Source organism: Pan paniscus, chromosome 10 (assembly GCF_029289425.2).
Source record: "Pan paniscus chromosome 10, NHGRI_mPanPan1-v2.0_pri, whole genome shotgun sequence".
NCBI lineage: Eukaryota > Metazoa > Chordata > Mammalia > Primates > Hominidae > Pan > Pan paniscus.
In genome coordinates this window covers 34,503,148-34,522,498 of record NC_073259.2, presented here as the reverse complement: position 1 = coordinate 34,522,498, position 19,351 = coordinate 34,503,148, and the positions used below count along the sequence as shown (strand labels likewise).

Sequence of the window (19,351 nt, the reverse complement as noted above, 5' to 3'; positions counted from 1 at the left end):
CAGCATGCAAATCCTGCACTGGTAACCAAGGTATCCAGGTTCTATCATCAGGACTGACTAGGTGGTTGACGTGACCCACAGAGGGAAAGGAAAAGCAGGGTGGTATGTCAGCCCACCTGAGAGCCACACAGGGCAAGGGGAGCCCCCACTCTTAGCCAAGGGAGGTGGTGAGTGATTGTGCTACCCAGACTGGGAAACCATGCTTTTTCCACAGATCTGTGCAACCCCTGGATTAGGAGATCCCACTTGTGAGCCCATGCGACCAGGGCCTTGGGTCCCAACCACAGAGCTGTTTTATTCTCAGCAGCCATTCAGCTGGAGTCTGCCTAAGACTACCAAGTTCCCTGGGGGAGGGGCAGCCATCATCACTGTGGTTGCCTGCTGCCTAAGTCATCTAAGCTCCCTGAGAGAGGGGTGGTAGCCATCACTGCAGCTACCTGCTGCCTAAGAAAACTGAGCTCCCCAGGGGAGAGATGGCAGCCATCACTGTCACTGCCAGCTGCCTAAAATGCTGAACTCCCAGTGGGGAAGGGCAGCAGCCATTACTACAGCTCCAGGCCATCATTATTCCCCGCTGGTGCTGGGAAACTGGACGGCTTGGACCCAAGAGGTATTCCCCACAGCACAGCACACCTGCTGTGGCAGCTGGTGTCCAGACTGCCTCTTTAGGCCAGACCCTGACCCATCCCTCCTCAGTGGGCAGGGCCTCCCTGCAGGAACTTCAGCAACACCAGCCAGGGGCTTAGGAAGAGAACTCTGATCTCTCAGGGCCTGAGCCCCTAGGGGAAAAGGTGGTTTGGTCTCCCAGACTTAGTCGTTCTCATTGCTAGCTCTGAGGAATCCGAGCAGCCCAAACAGTGGATTTCTCCTCAGCACAGCACACCCCTTCCACCAAGGGACAGCCAGAGTGCTTTGTTAAGCAGGTCCCAGACCCCTGCTCCCTGACTGGTTGAGACCCCCCCTGCCAAACAGGGGTCAACACACAACTTATACAGGAGCATTCCAACTGGCATCAGGTCAGTGTCCCTCGAGGACAGGGATCACAGAGGAAGGAGCAAGCACCCAACTTTGCTGTTCTCCAGCCTCCTTGGGTGACATCTCTAGGTGCAGGAGGAACCCAGGTGAATACGGCCTGAAGTGAACCCCCAGAAAACTGCAACAGCCCTACAGAAGAGGGGCCTGACTGGAAAAACAAACAAACAACAACAAAAAACTGAAAGCAACAATACAGCATCAACAAAACATCCCGACAAAAACTCCATCCAAAGGTCAGCAGCCTCAAAGATCAAAACTAAACAAATCATGAAGATGAGAAGCAACAAAAAAATGTTGAAAACTCAAAAGGCCAGAGTGTCTCTTCTCTAAATGATTGCAACACCTCTCCAGCAAGGGCAAAGAACTGGGCAGAGGCTGAGATGGATGAATTAACAGAAATAGGCTTCAAAAGGTGGGTAATAACAAACTTCACTGAGCTAAAGGAGCATGTTCTAACCCAATGAAAAGAAACTAAAAACCATGATAAAAGGTTACAGGAGCTGCTAACTAGAACAACCAGTTTAGAGAGGAACATAAATGACCTGACTGAGCTGAAAAACACAGCACAAGAGCTTTGTGATGCAAACACAAGTATCAATAGCCAAAAATCAAGCTGAAGACAGAATATCAGAGCTTGAAGACTATCTTGCTGAAATGAGGCAAGCAGACAAGATTAGAGAAAAAAGAAATAAAAAGGGATGAACAAAACCTCCAAGAACTATGGGACTATGTGAAAAGACCAAAGCTATGACTAATTGGAGTACCTGAAAGAGATGGGAGAATGAAACCAAGTTGGAAAACAACTTCAGGATATCATCCTGGAGAACTTCCCCAACCTGTCAAGATAGGCCAACATTCAAATTCGGGAAACCCAGAGAACCCCAGTAAGATACTCCACAAGAAGATTAACCCTAAGACATATAATCATCAGATTCTTCAAGTTCAAAATGAAGGAAAAGATGTTAAGGGCAGCCAGAGAGAAAGGCCAGGCTGCCTACAAAGGGAAGCTCATCGGACTAACATTGGATCTCTCAGCAGAAACCCTACAAACCAAAAGAGAGTGGGGGCCAATATTCAACATTTTTAAAGAGAAGAATTTCCAACCCAAAATTTCCTATCTGCCCAAACTAAGCTTCGTAAGTGAAGGAGAAATAAAATCTTTTTCAGACAAGCAAATGCTGAGGGATTTCATCACCACCAGGCCTACCTTGCAAGAGCTCCTGAAGGAAGCATTAAATGTAGAAAAAAAAAATGGTACCAGCCACTGCAAAAACACACTGAAATACAGAGACCAATGACTATGAAGAAAGTGCATCAACTAGTCTGCAAAATAACTCACTAGCATTATGATGACAGAATCAAATTCACACATAACAATATTAACCTTAAATGTGAATAGGCTAAATGCCCCAATTAAAAGACACAGACTGGCAAATTGGATAAAGAGTCAAGACCCATTGGTGTGCTGTATTTAAGAGACCCATCTCCTGTCAAAGATACACATAGGTTCAAAATAAAGGGATGGAGGAAAACTTACCAAGCAAATGGAAAGCAGAAAAAAGAAGGGGTTGCAATTCTAATTTCTGACAAAACAGACTTTAAACCAACAAACATCAAAAAAGATGAAGAAAGGCAATACATAATGGTAAAGTGATCAATTCAATAAGAACAGCTAACAATCCTAAATATATATGCACCCAATACAAGAGCACCCAGATTCATAAAGCAAGTTCTTAGGGGCCTACAAAGAGACTTAGATGCCTACACAATAATAGTGGAAGAATTTAACACCCCACTGTGAATATTAGACAGATCATTGAGACAGAAAATTTAACAAGAATATTCAGGACTTGAACTCAGCTCTGGATCAAGTGGACCTGATAGATATCTAGAGAACTCTGCACATCAAAACTACAGCATATACATTCTTCTCAGTGCAACATGGCACTTACTCTAAAATTGATCACGTGGGTGGAGTCAAAACACTCCTCAGCAAATGCAAAGGCACTGAAATCATAACAGTCTCTCAGATCATAGTGCAATAAAACTAGAACTCAAGATTAAGAAACTCACTCAAAACCACAAAACTACATGGCAATTGAACAATCTGCTCCTGAATGACTCCTGGGTAAATAATGAAATTAAGGCAGAAATCAAGAAGTTCTTTGAAATCAATGAGAATAAAAAGACAACATATCAGAATCTCTGGGTCCCAGCTAAAAGAGTGTTAACAGAGAAATTTATAGCACTAAATTCCCACATCAGAAAGCTAGAAGATCTCAAACCAACACCCTAACATTACACCTAAAAGAACTAGAGAAACAAGAGCAAAGAAATCCAAAAGCTAGCAGAAGACAGTAATTACAATCAGAGCTGAACTGAAGGAGATAGAGACACATACAAAAATCCCTTCGAAAAATCAATGAATCTAGGAGCTATTTTTTTCAAATATTAATAAAATAGACTGCTAGCAAGGTTAATAAAGAAGAAAATAAAGAAGACTCAAATAGACACAATAAAAATGATAAAGGGAATACCATAACTGACCCCACAGAAATACAAACAACCATCAGAAAATACTATAAACACCTCTACGCAGGTAAACTAGAAAATCTAGAAGATATGGATAAATTCCTTAACACATACACCCTCCCAAGATTAAACCAAGAAGAAGCCGAATCCCTGAATAGACCAATAACAAATTCTGAAATTGAGGCAGTAATAAATAGCCTACCAACCAAAAAAAGCCCAGGACCAGATAGATTCTACCAGAGGTACAAAAAGGAGCTGGTACCATTTCTTCTGAAACCATTCCAAACAATTGAAAAGGAAAGACTCGTCTCTAACTAAATTTTATGAGGCCAGCATCATCATGATAGCAAAACCTGGCAGAGATACTACAACAACAAGAAATTTCAGGCCAATATCCCTGATGAACATCGATGCAAAAATCCTTAATAAAATACTGGCAGCACATCAAAAATCCTTAATAATCTTAAATACTGGCAGCACATCAAAAATCCTTAATAAATCTAGCAGCACATCAAAACACTTATCCACCACAATAAAGTTGGCTTCATCCTTGAGATGCAAGGCTGGCTCAACATACACAAATTAATAAACATATTTCATCATACAGACCTAAAGACAAAAACCACACTATTATCTCAATAGATGTGGAAAAGGCCTTTGATTAAATTTAACATCCCTTCATGTTAAAAACTCTCAATAAACTAGGTATTGTTGGAACATATTTCAAAATAATAAGAGATATTTATGACAGACCCATACCCAACATCATACTGAATGGGCCAAAGCTGGAATCATTCCCTTTGAAATCCAGCATAAGACAAGGATGCCCTCTCTCCCCACTCCTATTCAATGTAGTATTGAAATTCTGGCCAGGGCAATCAGGCAAGAGAAATAAATAAAGCATATTAAAATAGAGAGAGAGAAAGTCAAATTGTCTCTGTATGCAGACGACATGAACCTATACCTAGAAAACCTCATCATCTTAGCCCCAAAACTCCTTAAGCTGATGAGCAACTTCAGCAAGGTCTCAGGATACAAAATCAATGTGCAAAAATCACAAGCATTCCTATACACCAACAACAGATAAGCAGAGAGCCAAGTCATGAATGAACTCTCATTCACAATTTCTACAAAGAGAATAAAATACCTAGGAATACAGCTAACAAGCAATGTGAAGGACCTCTTGAAGGATAACTACAAACCACTGCTCAAGGAAATAATGGAGATCACAAACAAGCAGAAAAACATTCCATGTTTCTGGTTAGGAAGAATCAATATCATGAAAATGGCCATATTGCCCAAAGTAATTTACAGATTCAATGCAATTCCTATTAAACTACCCTTGACATTCTTCACAGAATTAGAAAAAACTACTTTAAAATGTATACAGCGTCAAAAAAAGAGCCTGTATATCCAAGACAATCCTAAGCCAAAAAAAAAAAAAAAAAAAAAAACAAAAAACAAAGCTGGAGGCATCACACTATCTGAGTTCAAACTATACTACAAGACTGCAGTAACCAAACCAGAATGGTGCTGGTACCAAAACAGACACATAGACAAATGGAACAGAATAGAGATCTCAGAAAGAAGACTACACATCTACAACTATCTGATCTTCAACAAACTTGACAAAAAACCAGCAATGGAAAAATGATTCCCTATTTAATAAATGGTGCTGGGAAAACTAGCCATATACAGAAAATGGAAACTGGACCCCTTCTTCATAACTTATACAAAAATTAACTCAAGAATGATTAAAGACTTAAATGTAAAACCCAAATCTATAAAAACCCTTGAAGAAAATCTAGGCAATACCATTCAGGACATAGGTACAGGAAAAAATTTAATGACAAAAATATCAAAAGCAGTGGCAACAAAAAGAAAAAATTGATAAATGGGATCTAATTAAACTAAAGAGCTTCTGTATAGCAAAATAAACTATCATCAGAGTGAACGGACAACCTGCAGAATGGGAGAAAAACTTTGCAATCTATCCATCTGACAAAGGTCTAAAATCCAGAATCCACAAGGAACTTAAACAACTTTGCAAGAAAAAAAACAACCCCATTAAAACGTGGGCAAAGGACATGAACAGACACTTCTCAAAAGAAGAGATTTATGTGGCCAACAAACATATGTAAAACCTCAACATCACTGATCATTGGAGAAATGCAAATCCAAGCCTCAATGAGATACCATCTCATACCAGTCAAAATTATGATTATTAAAGGGCCAAGAAATAACAGATGCTGACAAGGCTGTGGAGAAATAGAAATGCTTTTACACTGGTGGTGGGAAAGTAAATTAGTTCGACCATTGTGGAAGACATTTTGACGACCCCTCAAGGATCTAGAACAAGAAATACCATTTTACCCAGTAATCCCATTACTGGATATATACTCAAATGAATAGAAATTATTCTATTTTAAAGATACATGCACATATATGTTTATTTCAGCACTATTCATAACAGCAAAGACATGGAATCAACCCAAATGCCCATCAGTGATAGACTGGATAAAGAAAACTTGGTACACCATGGAATACTTTGTAGACATAAAAGGGAACAAGATTATGTTCTTTATAGGGACACGTCTGTAGCTAGGAGCCATTATCTTCAATAAGCTAACACAGGAACAGAAAACCAAACACTGCATGTTCTCATTCCTATGCAGGATCTGAACAGTGAGAACACATGAACACAGGCAGGGGAGCAACACACACTGGAGGCTGTTGGGTGAGTAGTGGGAGGGTGAGCAGAAGGTAAGTAGCTAATGCATGTGGGGCTTAATACCTAGGTGATGGATTGATGGGTGTAGCAAACCACCATGGCGCACGTTTACCTGTGTAACAAACCTGCACATCCTGCATATGTATTCCAGAACTTAAAATAAAATTAAAAGAAAAAATATACATCTATCTATATATATATACATGCATACATAATCAAATACATTGTTGCCATTATTATTTTGAACAAACTGTTATCTTTTAGGCAAATTAAGAATAAGAAAACTAGGCCGGGCGCGGTGGCTCACGCCTGTAATCCCAGCACTTTGGGAGGCCGAGGCGGGCAGATCACGAGGTCAGGAGATCCAGACCATCCTGGCTAACACGGTGAAACCCCGTCTCTACTAAAAATAGAAAAAATTAGCAGGGCATGGTGGCGGGCGCCTGTAGTCCCAGCTACTCGGAGGCTGAGGCAGGAGAATGGCGTGAACCCGGGAGGCGGAGCTTGCAGTGAGCCGAGATAGCGCCACTGCAGTCCAGCCTGGGTGGAAGAGCGAGACTCCGTCTCAAAAAAAAAAGAATAAGAAAACTAAAAGTTTTTACATTTACCTTCACCTATTTCTTCTCAGATGTTCTTCCTTTCTTTCTGTAGATCCAAATTTCTGATCTATATAATTTTTCTTATCTTTAAAGAACTTCTTTTAACATTTCTTACAACGGAGTTCTACTGGTAACAACTCCCCTCAATTTTTGTTTTTCTGAGAAACTCTATATTTCTCCTTAACATTTGAAAGTTAATTTCATAGGATACAGAATCAAAAATTAGTCAGTTTTTTTTCTCTCAACACATTAAATATTTCACTGTGTTGTCTTCTTGGTTACATGGTTTCTGAGACATTAGATTCAATTCTTATCTTTGCTTTTCTAATAAGTAAGGTGTTTTCCCCCTCTGGCCTCTTTCGGGATTTTTTTTTTAATCTTTAATTTTCTGTACTTTGAAAATTATACGCCTAGATGTAGCTTTTCTGATGTTTATCCTGCTTGGTGTCCTTTGAAATTCCTCCATCTGTGGTTTGGGTGTCTGACATCAAATAGGAGAAATTTTTAGTGATTATTTTCAAATATTAGTTTCAAATATTGTTTCTGTTCCTTTCTCTCTTCTCCTCCTGGTATTCCCATTACACATATGTTATACCTTGTATAGTTCTCCCACAGTTCATTGATATTCTGGGGTATTCTCAGTCTCTGTCTCTGTCTCTCTCTTTTGGGGGGCTTTGCTTTTTAGTTTTTAAAGTTTCTATTGAGATACCCTCAAGCTCAGAGAATCTATTCTCAGTCCTTTCTAACCTACTAAGAAGGCTGCCAAAGGCATTCTTCATTTCTGTTAAAGTGTTCTTGATCTCTTACATTTCTTTTTTATTCTTTCTTAGAATTTTCATCACCGTGCTTACATTGCCCCCTCGATTCTTGCAGATTGTTACTTTATCCATTAAAGCCCACTACATATTAATAATAATTGCTTTAAATTTGTAGTCCTGTAATTCCAATATCCTTGCCTTATCTGAGTCTGGCTCTGATGCTTGCTGTTTCTTTGAAATGTGCTTTTTCTTTTGTTTCTTATCTTTTATTATGTCTTATAATTCTTTCCTGATATCCAGACATAAATAACTGGGTAAAATAAATGTATGTAAATAGGCCTTTAGTAATGTGGTGGTAAGGTGGGGGGGAGGGGAGCATTATATAGTCCTCTACTTATGTTTCAGTCTTTAGTCAGCCTGTGTGTCTGCACTGTGAACTTCATCTGCTTCTCAATCTCCTTTCCTCCCCTTCTGTGGAATAGGATGGCTAGAGCTGGATGGAGCTGGTTATTTCCCTTCTCTAGGGTCACTTAGACTTGGATACAACTCCAGAAGGTTAGGCTTTGGTTAACTAGTTTCTTCTTGTTAAGAATTGAATGCTCTCAGGTATTTCTAAATGGTTCATTTCCCCCTCACCCTGCCAGAAGCATGAGGTGTTTCTCTGATATTTACTGTGAAGACCTGGCAGAGCTCCGTGAGGCAAGTCTTATAAAAGTGTGTGGTAGCCTCTGATGGCTGGGTCCCCCTAGAGTACTTATCTCTCAGATTTGTCCTCATTGAGCCTCTAGCAATTCAAGTACAATTCAGGTTTGCTACCTGGGCAGTGGTGTTACAGGACAGGGGTTCTGATCCAGACCTTAAGAAAGGGTTTTTGGATCTTACACGAGAAAGAATTTTGGATGAGTTCGCAGTGCAAAGTGAAAGTAAGTTTATTAAGAAAGTAAAGGAATAAATGAATGGCTATTTCATAGACAGAGTGGCCCCGAGGGCTGCTGGTTGCCCATGTTTATGGTTATTTCTTGATGATATGCTAAATAAGGGATGGATTACTTATGCCTCCCATTTTTAGACCATATAGGGTAACTTCCTGACATGGCCATGGCATTTGTAAACTGTCATGCAGCTGGTGGGAGTGCAGCAGTGAGGACGACCAGAGGTCACTCTTATGGCCATTTTGCTTTTGGTGGGTTTTTGGCCGGCTTCTCCACTGCAGACTGTTTTATTAGCAAGGTCATTATGACCTGTATTTTGTGCTGACCTTCTATCTTATTCTGTGACTTAGAATGCCTTAACTGTCTGGGAATTCAGCCCAGTAGGTTTCAACCTTATTTTACCCAGCTCCTATTTAAGATGGAGTTGCTCTGGTTTACATGCCTTTGACAGTGGTTGCTGCAGAGGTTTCTGCTTCCATAAATTGGATTATCTGTATTTACCTGTTGGTGTTTCCATTTGAGCAGGAGGGTAGCAACTTGCTCCCTGATCTTCACTCTTATGGAGCTAAGAAGAGTTCCTGATTTTTGGTTTGTTGAGTTTTTTACTTGTGGTTAGAACAGAGAATTGACTTCCAAGTTTTTAGATGCTGGGCTAGAAAGTAGATTCACCCCATCCTTTTTTAAAAATTGCTTCTAAATTGGATCTCATCTTCTAATCATTATTTTTAATGCAAGTATATTATTCAATGTTTTCATTTTTGTCCTGAACTTTTATCACACAGTTTATTTCAAGATAGTAATTAAAACTACATTTTTTGAATAATAAGAAAAGGTAACAGTTCTGAAATTTATCAACCTGAAAATTGTTGGTCATCATAAGGGGAAGACTTATGGGCTTGCATTTAAAGTACATATTAATGGAGCATTGATAATCAATCTGTGCCAGTCCCACCTATTAACCAAACTATCTTGATGCAGTTCTATTTTGGGTGATATTAATTATGTAACATTCTGTTAATAGATACAGAACATTTTACAATGTGGAAATTAGAGAAACTTTTGTGGGAAAATGATATATATGCAACAAAGAGAGCTTGAGAAATATTAAGTAACAGATTTACATTTGATTTGATACAAATTAATAGAATTATCTTAAAAATTGGATGGAAAATTAAATGTGAAACACTTAAAACTCTATTTCACTTATAATAAGCAATATATATTAGCCATTATTATCTATTATAAGATCCTACCTCTCAAATATAATTTTACCTCATGAAGCCATTAACCCGTGTCAGTAAGTTAAAATTACATATGAAGTTCCCTAATATTCCATTTTTACTTCAATATAACTCATTGCTATCAAATAAAGGATTTCACAAGGAATGTAGTATTGCAAATAAGTAAGTTATGTATTATAGTACTCTTAATTAAAACAAACTATTTAATCAACATATTTGAACCACTAACTTACTACTGCAGTCATTAGGAATACATTTAGAAATACAAAACCAAATTACAGTGGCCTATGCAAATAAGTTTTATCCCCCTCAGGTAACAAGAAATGCAGAAATGGCTGCCTAAGAGCTGTTTCAAGTCTGAGTGATGCCATCAGAGACCAAGAGTCTTTCTGATTTTCTGCTTTGTCAGTTTTAGTACTGACAAATGGTTTTCACTGTATTTATCACCTCATGACTGCTGCACCTTTCACCATCACTTCCACCAATCATTCCAGGTAGGATGATTGGGAAAGTGCAAACGATGCAGTGCAGAGGGGCAAAGGGCTGTGCCAATTGAACGTGACCCTTCAATCATTAAATAAGGGGCCTTTTCTGAAGTCCATTTTGAGGAGCCTCCCACTGCCATCTCACTAGCCAGAACTGACTGGGTGACCATGTGACCACTCCTTAACAGTCCAGTGGTGATTCTTCCCTGAAGCTTCAGTAGACTCTGTCTTGCCTGAGCTCAAGGGCCTTTCATCTATTTCTAAGAAGTTAGTAACAATAAGAGAAGGTCAGATAGGCTGGGCGTGATGGCTCATGCCTGTAATCCCAGCACTTTGGGAGGCCAAGGCGGGCAGATCACTTGAGGTCCAGAGTTCGAGACCAGCATGACCAACATGGTGAAACCCTGTCCCTACTAAAAATATAAAAATTAGCCAGATGTGGTTGTGGGTGCCTGTAATCCCAGCCACTTGGGAGACTGAGGCAGGAGAATCACTTGAACTCAGGAGGCGGAGATTGCAGTGAGCTGAGATTGTGCCATTGCCCTCCAGCCTGGATGACAAGAGTGAAACTCTGTCTCAAAAAAACAAACAACAACAACAAAAAAACTGAAAAACAAAAAACAAAAAGAAAAATAGAGAGAAGGTCAGATAAATATTAGGTGCCTGTCATGGTGTGGAACTTGACATAATAAGCTACAAATATTAGCTTAATATACACAAATGAATTTCACCTAATAGATAAAATTAGGTAAAAAACATTATGTAATATAGCTTTCATCCACAAGGCTATTAAGTCAAAATAGAAAATATTTTTCTCATATATTTTCTCCTAGACAGAAAGGGAGAAAGAAAGTGTGTTTGTATGTTTGTGCATGTGTTTTTAGGGACAGGGCCTGCTGGGCATGGGGGAGTTGCATCTTGTGTTCAGAGGTTTTCTGCACACCAATTTGGCCAAATTCACAAGTGGTAGTAGTAGGGTGGTATATATGACAAATGAATAAAAATATTAAAAGCACATAAACAGCTACATAAACCGTAAAACATATTACTTTATGCATTTGACAAATATATTTGAGTACTTATAATTGTAGAGATGTTCTAAATGCTAAGTTTACAGCAGTAAACAAAATAGTAAAACGTTTAGAACACATAATTTTCTAGTGGAGAAAACAATAAACAAAAAAAAATCATTAAATATGTTAGATAATAAGTGCTAAGAAAGTAACAGTGCAGGGAACGGGGATAAAGAGGTTACAATTTTAGATAGAATGGAAAATGCAAATTAGGTGATATTTGCATATAAAGATAAAGGAGGTGAAGAAACAAGCCATGAAGATTTCTGAAGAAGGAACATCCTGAGCAAAGAAAACACTAAGTGCAAAAGCTCTAAGTTAGGAGTATATCTGGCATGTTCAAGAAAGGGCAAGGTGTTCAGCAGTGTTCAGAGATAGAAAGGGAGAAAGCAGCAGATGAGATCTTAGAGGGAAATAGGGACCAATTTTAGAAACTTACTGATCAGATAAAGGACTTTGACTTGTACACTAAGAGAAACTAGCATTGGTCACAATCATTTTTCATAAAGCTAGAAAACAAAAACAATACAAATGTCACAAATCAATCAACAGGGCTCTACCATCTCCATGTACATTACCACACCCCACCTGTAGTCCCTGTTCTAATTCACATAGGTCTTCAGTCTATTTTTTTATATCTAATCCCCTAGTTCTTTATATCCCATAAATATGCCATATCTAATCTTTCACTCAAATTTTCCTCATGACTATTTAACCTTCATGTTCTACCTAGATTTTTATCAAATTACCACCACTGTTCCAAATATTCAATGAATTTTTTGTTTTGTAAAGTAAAAAGATCAATATCAAGAGCATGGTATGAAAATTCCTCATTAGGTATCACTACTTAGCTTTCCAGACCTATTTCTTAATAAGTCCTTTTATAATTTCTAAAATATAGACATATGTGTCTCCTTATTTTCATAAGTCTGCCCTTTTTTTGCCTCATGCTGTTTCATAAGCCTATAATGCTCTTTCCCATTTCTTGACCTGATGAACTCCTACTTACTAAGATTTGGTCCATGATTTTCAGTTATTGATTTTTGCAATAAGATTTAAGATGGAAGCTTGACATTTAATTCTTCTAATAAATCTAATTGCACACATTCTAAATTTTGAATAAAATTATCATAGGCTCAGAAAGATAATCTACATTTGTATTTGAAATAGGGAAAATTATGTAAACACATCAGAAAACAAAATTTCTTCTTTATAAAGTGTAGAATGACTATGTGCAAAATGCTTCGGGACTATTTGCTGTTTGCTCCTCATGAAATGTCCCCTGCTCCTCCTGAAAATTCCTATCTTATCATCCATTAACATAGAAATCAAGCTCAAGTATTTTCATCCTCTGTTGGCAAATAATCTTCCTCTCCTTGCTAATAATCTCCCTAGGTTTTGTCCTTTGCCTAATCACTAAATTCTAAATTTACAATGCTACTCTGACCAAAGAGTTGCTTGCTATTCGGCCCTCTAGTGGATGAGACGTGTAATTTTTATGGTAAGGTGCAGAGACCCAGTGGGGAAGTGCTTAATCAGAGCACTTAATTATAAGACATAGGGAGCAGCTCTTGCTTAATGTACCTTTATTTCCTTCGAAAATATACTATAACCTTCTTAACAGCAAGCATCATGCTTTCATCCTTAAAAAAATTATCAATAAAGTGCTGAGCATGCACTAGATGACTGTGCATCCATACTGATTATCTTTGAGAATTTTCTGAAGTCTCAACTTAGGTTACAGTGTGGAATATTGACAGTAAAATTATATAGGATTATGCTTCATTTAACTAGTAATATGAATTAGATAAACATCTATAAAACATTAAAAAATCAACTCCAGGTGTAGTTTATAAATACACACTCTTCCATTTTTGACAAAAAATGCATCCAAGTTAGATAAGTAAAAGAAATTTCTTCCTCAGAAGTGACTTGACGTGCCACTTGATTCAAGGATCTCAACTGAAGTCTTTAGGACTAAGTCTATTTCCATTGCTCAGTATCAATTTCCTCTATACAGGTTACATTCTAAGACTTCTTATAGTTTCAAAATGTTTGTCAATTGTTCCAGGCTTACATACATGATCATAGCTTCAAGTCTAGCAAAACAGAGAGCATTTTGTCCTAGTGGCTCCTCACAAGCCCCAGAATTCTGCTTCAATATAGTTGGCCAAATACTCATCATTCAACCAATCCCTGTGTCTAAGGAAGTTCCGGGCTTTCCTTGGCCAGGCTAAATCTCAAATGCAGAGATTTAGCCTGTGACAAAGACCCTCCTGAACCTTGTGGTCTGAGTGTGGATGGAGGATATTTTCCTGAAGGAAATTTGAGATTTTATGCCAGAGAGGAAGAGCTGCTAGGTTGAGAGGCAAAATGGCTGCTATATATTGAAAAAAAAATGACATTAAGTTACTATGTTTCTATTGATTATATTTCTTCATTTCCAATTTGCTTTAATTGAGATAACTTATGTCTCATAGATTCAAATTAAAAATATAATTGTCAGGGATCTAGAACTAGAAATACCATTTGACCCAGCCATCCCATTACTGGGTATATACCCAAAGGACTATAAATCATGCTGCTATAAAGACACATGCACACGTATGTTTATTGCGGCATTATTCACAATAGCAAAGACTTGGAACCAACCCAAATGTCCAACAATGATAGACTGGATTAAGAAAATGGGGCACATATACACCATGGAATACTATGCAGCCATAAAAAATGATGCGTTCATGTCCTTTGTAGGGACATGGATGAAATTGGAAACCATCATTCTCAGTAAACTATTGCAAGAACAAAAAACCAAACACCGCATATTCTCAGTCATAGGTGGGAATTGAACAATGAGATCACATGGACACAGGAAGGGGAACATCACACTCTGGGGACTGTTGTGGGGTGGGGGGAGGGATAGCATTGGGAGATATACCTAATGCTAGATGACGAGTTAGTGGGTGCAGCACACCAGCATGGCACATGTATACGTATGTAACTAACCCTCACAATGTGCACATGTACCCTAAAACTTAAAGTATAATAATAAAAAAATAAAAAAATAAATAAATAAATTGTCATTATCATCATATCAAGCTTCTTGACTTCTATGTGAAAGGCACTATATTAAAATTATGTTTGCTCATTACCCTAAGTTGAAATGAATATAATCATTTCCTATTTTAAAGAATAAATATAAAGAACAACTAAATAAATATAAAGCATAATTATATTCACTATCACCAAGTTAAACTTTTGTTATTATATTTTACTTTTCAAGTTAATTATAACAAAATCTATTTAAAGCAGTTTTTTTCCCATTTTCCACTTCACAGAATTTTCCTTATAAATTTTGTTTACATAACTTTTATGTTAAAATTAAAAAGCCAATCTTAAGCTTGGTGTTGTTAATTTGATATAATATTAGCTTGAAGTCCTAGCAAATGAAAATTAAATTGAAAACTTGATTATATGATACTAATCATTTGAATACTATTTTAAGAAAAATATATGTCAAGTTGTATATTTATATTAGGAAAACAGTGTAATCACACATATTTCTCCAAAGTTCTATTATCTCACAGGTTTTTTATATAACATATTAGCTAAAGAATACTTTTTAAAAAACTAATATGAGAAAAAAGAAGTCCAAATATATCACTAATAAAAGCATAATAGATGCAGTCATCCTCACACTGACACACACACAGTCATGCACCACATGATGACATTTTGGTTAACAACGGATTGCATATATGATGGTGGTCCTATAAGATTATAATGGAACTGGTCTATGTAGGAATACCACTTTTTAAAATCTTTCATGCCATATTTTTACTGTACCTTTTCTATGTTTAGATATGTTTAGATACACAAAAACCATTGTGTTATAATTGCCTACAGTGTTCAATACAGTAACATTCTGTACAATTTTGTAGCCTAGGAGCAATAGGCTATCCGTATAGCCTAGATGTGTAGTAGGCTATACTATCAAGGTATGTGTAAGTACACTCTATGATGTTCATACAGTGACGAAGTTGCCTAATGACACATTTCTCAGAACATATTTCCATTGCTAAGTGACACATAACTGTATTATAATAAGCTGGGATTCTTAGCAATTGTATTGACCACTACAATTGTAAATGGTTGGGACTCAGTTCAATCCATCTTAAGCAAATACACAAACACATACACACACACACACACACACACACACACATATATATACAAGATATTAGCGTACTTCACAGAATTGAAGGAAGAATTTTAAGCCTCAGGGCATCTCTGGCATATTGAAACTTGGCACTCTCAGGATAGTCTGCTGTCTGTTATCTCTGCTTTTCTCTGTATGCAGGCTTATTCTTTCTGTCTGTGTGACAGGTAAATATATTCTGGGCCTATATTCCTGCAACTCTATAGCCATAGAAGAAAGAGATATTCACCATCCTCTAAACATGCACGTGTACATAATAACTCCAACTCTAACACATACACATGTTCTAGTTAAAAAGCCAGGGGAGTGATTCTTATTGTCCCTTCTTGTATTATTATGCCTACCCCTGGACCAATACCTTGAAGCCAGTTTATAGATTATGAATCTCTCAACTTGGGTCACATGTCAGCCCTGGGGTCAGGGGCCAGGTTAGGTTATCAGAAATGAGGAGGAGATCTACTGAATGAAGATGTTAAGTACCACAATAACCAAAGAAAAAGTTTGGTTAGAATAATTTGAACAATTACCCTAATTCTTTATTTATTTTTGCTTCCCTCTGGGTCAGAGATATAAAAACATTAGGTAAGTACATACAAGCTCTGGAGTTAACGAGGGGAATGAGCATGAGAGAGTTAATGAGGGGAATGAGCATGGAGAGAGGTATATTGGAATCCTCAGGAGCCAACTAATTGGAAAAAGTTTTCAAAATTGTCATTCTATTCAAATATTTAGTTGCAATTCCAAATGACATTAAATGAGATTTTAATATTTTTATGCTTAGCAAAAGTGACCATGGGTTTATAAAGATTTAGAAAATCAGTGTAACACAACTTACTTTGTTCTATTGACAAAACCCAAACCCTGAAATTGATCCCAAAGTAATGCTTAGAAACGAAATGCTAAATGTCAGCAAATAAATAATAATTAACTTTCTACATATGTGCCATGCCATATCTAGGGAATATTTAGTAAGTCTTTAGAATATTTCTTGATGAACTCTAATTTCTAATTGAACTTGAGATAACATATTCAATCTCTTCTCTATTATCTTTATCACATTGTCACCTAGAGAGATAGAAAGCACAATATTAGCATTCCTGACATAGATGATTTTTGAATACTATCTTTTATTCAACAGAAGAGCATTCCTCACCCTTCCTTGTAAAATTTCTAATTTTACCAATTTGATTTAATTTTTACCTATTGAAGACAAAAACTAAGGGAAGAATGTTAATGAGCCAATCTATCTCCAGAAACATTTAACAAAATTGTATGCATATGATTGTGTTTATTTACGCAGGAACATATATGGAGAGGGGACTCATACCTTTTATCAGAATTTCCAAGGCATCTCTAAACTAAAATATGCTTAAAAACCATTTAAAATTGGGGAAACACAAAGTTATTGCTTATTTGAATAGAAATATGTCAGCAGCTGCCAGTCTGGAGGCGTTCCCACAGCTGTGCAGAACTCAGCGCAGCGCGCTGCTGTTCGCGGCTGTTGCCGCTGCTGCTCCCCGGGCTGGGGCTGTTGCCCGCTACAAATAAGCCTCCAGTGTTCGCAGCTCTCATCTTGCCGTACAGCGCCTGCAGGCACCCCAGCCTGAGGTCCAAGTGCAGGGACAGGAGCCACTGACTACCTCCATGCTGGCCGCAGCACACCCCCAGGAACAGAAGCAGATGCTGGGAGAACGCTTGTTCCCACTCATCCAAACAATGCATTCAAACCTGGCTGGGAAGATCACGGGAATGCTGCTGGAGATCCACAACTCTGAGCTGCTGCACATGTTAGAGTTCCCCGAGTCTCTCCATTCCAAGGTGGATGAAGCTGTAGCAGTTCTACAGGCTCATCATGCCAAGAAAGAAGCTGCCCAGAAAGTGGGCGCTGTTGCTGCTGCTACCTCTTAGACAAGGAAAAACCGATTCAAAAGCCAAATAACCCCTCATGGAGTTCAGCTCAAGGTTTGTAGACTTCCTAGCTTGTCCTGTGGACCTCAAAACCAAGAACTACAAATTGCAAATTTAATAGGTCATTTTGTATCAAAAGGTCGAATATGAAGCGCCTAGAATTTTTCAATTATACGAATATGTTCTCGGGGTTCTGCTGTGGCCCAGTGTGAACTTTTTTTTTCTATTGTGGGTTTTGATTTGTCCCCCAAGAAATTGGTTTTATTTCATGTACCCAAGTATTACGTTTCTCAATAAAGAAAAAAAATCTCCATTAAAAAAAAGAAATATGTCAGCAATTTTTTACCTTTTGGTCCTAGTTCATTCCACTAGGGATCTGCTAAATACGTTGACTACTAATACAAAACGAACAATACTTAGAAATACATAGCTGGATCTTGTTATGAGCTGGACTCTGTTACATTCCATACGTTACCTAATTTAATACTTGGCACCACCCTTTGAAATAGGTATTATCACGCCCATATTACAGTTGAGAATACTGCAGCTCAGAAACATGAAATACAAAAAAGTAAAATACTTTCCCAGGGTCATATAACAGCAAATGAAAAGAGCCGAAACTGGCATCTGTTTCTAGTTCTCAATCCCATCATGTTGCCAGGAATAGGGTAGACACTCAATAAACGTGAATTGAACTTAATTAACATGTCAGCATGAGGAGTGCTTGATAGCAAGATAAGAATAAACCTATCACTTCTCATTAAATTGTCCTTCAAGTAAATAAACTATAATATTCTTTGTATCCCATCCCATCTCATAAATATTATTTTTCATATTTTAAATTTTAAAAAAATATTTATTATTTTATTTAAAGTCCTCTTAATGGGAACAAGAGACACTGGAGACTGCTTGAGTGGGGGAAGGTGAGATGGGTGTGTGGGCTGGAATGCCACCTACTGGGTATGCTCACCTACCTATGCTCACCTACCTTGGTGACGGAATCATTAATACACCAAACCTCAATAACACGCAATTTACCCATGTAACAAACCAGCACATATACCTTCTGAACCTAAAATAAAAGTAGAAAAAAAAAGTAATCTCAACATTATAATCAGTTGGAAAGAACATGTCTCCAGAATGGGGCAGAATTCCTTAAAAGTGCAAAGCTGTTGAACTATCACATCATTTTTTCTGGGCACTCTACTGCCATTAATGGTAGCATAAGGTCACATTAGCCTCTTAGATGTACATATCACATTGTTAATTACAATCAAGGAAACCTAACTCATCTTCATGTTGGATTCTATTAAACCACATCTTCTTCGTTTATACAGATGCTGCAGGTTTTGGGACACAATTATAGTATTTTACTTTTATTTCTATGACAAATATGAAATATTAAGTTCAATTTATTCCAATTGTAACCAATTAAAAACTTTAGGATGCTGATTGCTACCTGATATTAGCATTCCTTCCTTTTTTAAAACAAAATGATTGAATTTACAGATTAATCCAAAGGAAATATAAATGTAACTTGAAAAGGGGGAAATTATTATCATTATCTTATCTTTCATCTTCTTATCTCTAATGATGAAATTGATAAGTGGTTATTTAAATAACACCTTTTCGTTTGCCCTCAGAGGAGAGAGAGTGATTGTATCTTTTTTACCTAGTAGAATTAGCCATAAAACACTTCTTCCTGCTAAGGACCTCCTCCCCTTCCAAAAAAAAAAGTAGAAGAAGAAGGGAACACACTGTGGGGGAAAATCCTTATTACTCTAAATCAACAGGATATAGGCGGGAGGTGGCTGAGGTGAGAGAGAGCAGTAGAGGAG

General features: G+C 37.6%; 1 protein-coding gene across 1 annotated transcript; it reads left to right on the top strand.

The window, feature by feature from the left end:
- Window positions 1–508: 508 nt before the first annotated feature.
- LOC100969685 (polyadenylate-binding protein 4) lies at window positions 509–17,604 on the top strand. The gene is given in 3 exon segments (XM_055096489.1): window positions 509–610; window positions 17,027–17,098; window positions 17,100–17,604. Coding segments are annotated over 3 exon segments (588 nt in total). The 3' UTR covers window positions 17,514–17,604.
- Window positions 17,605–19,351: the final 1,747 nt, after the last annotated feature.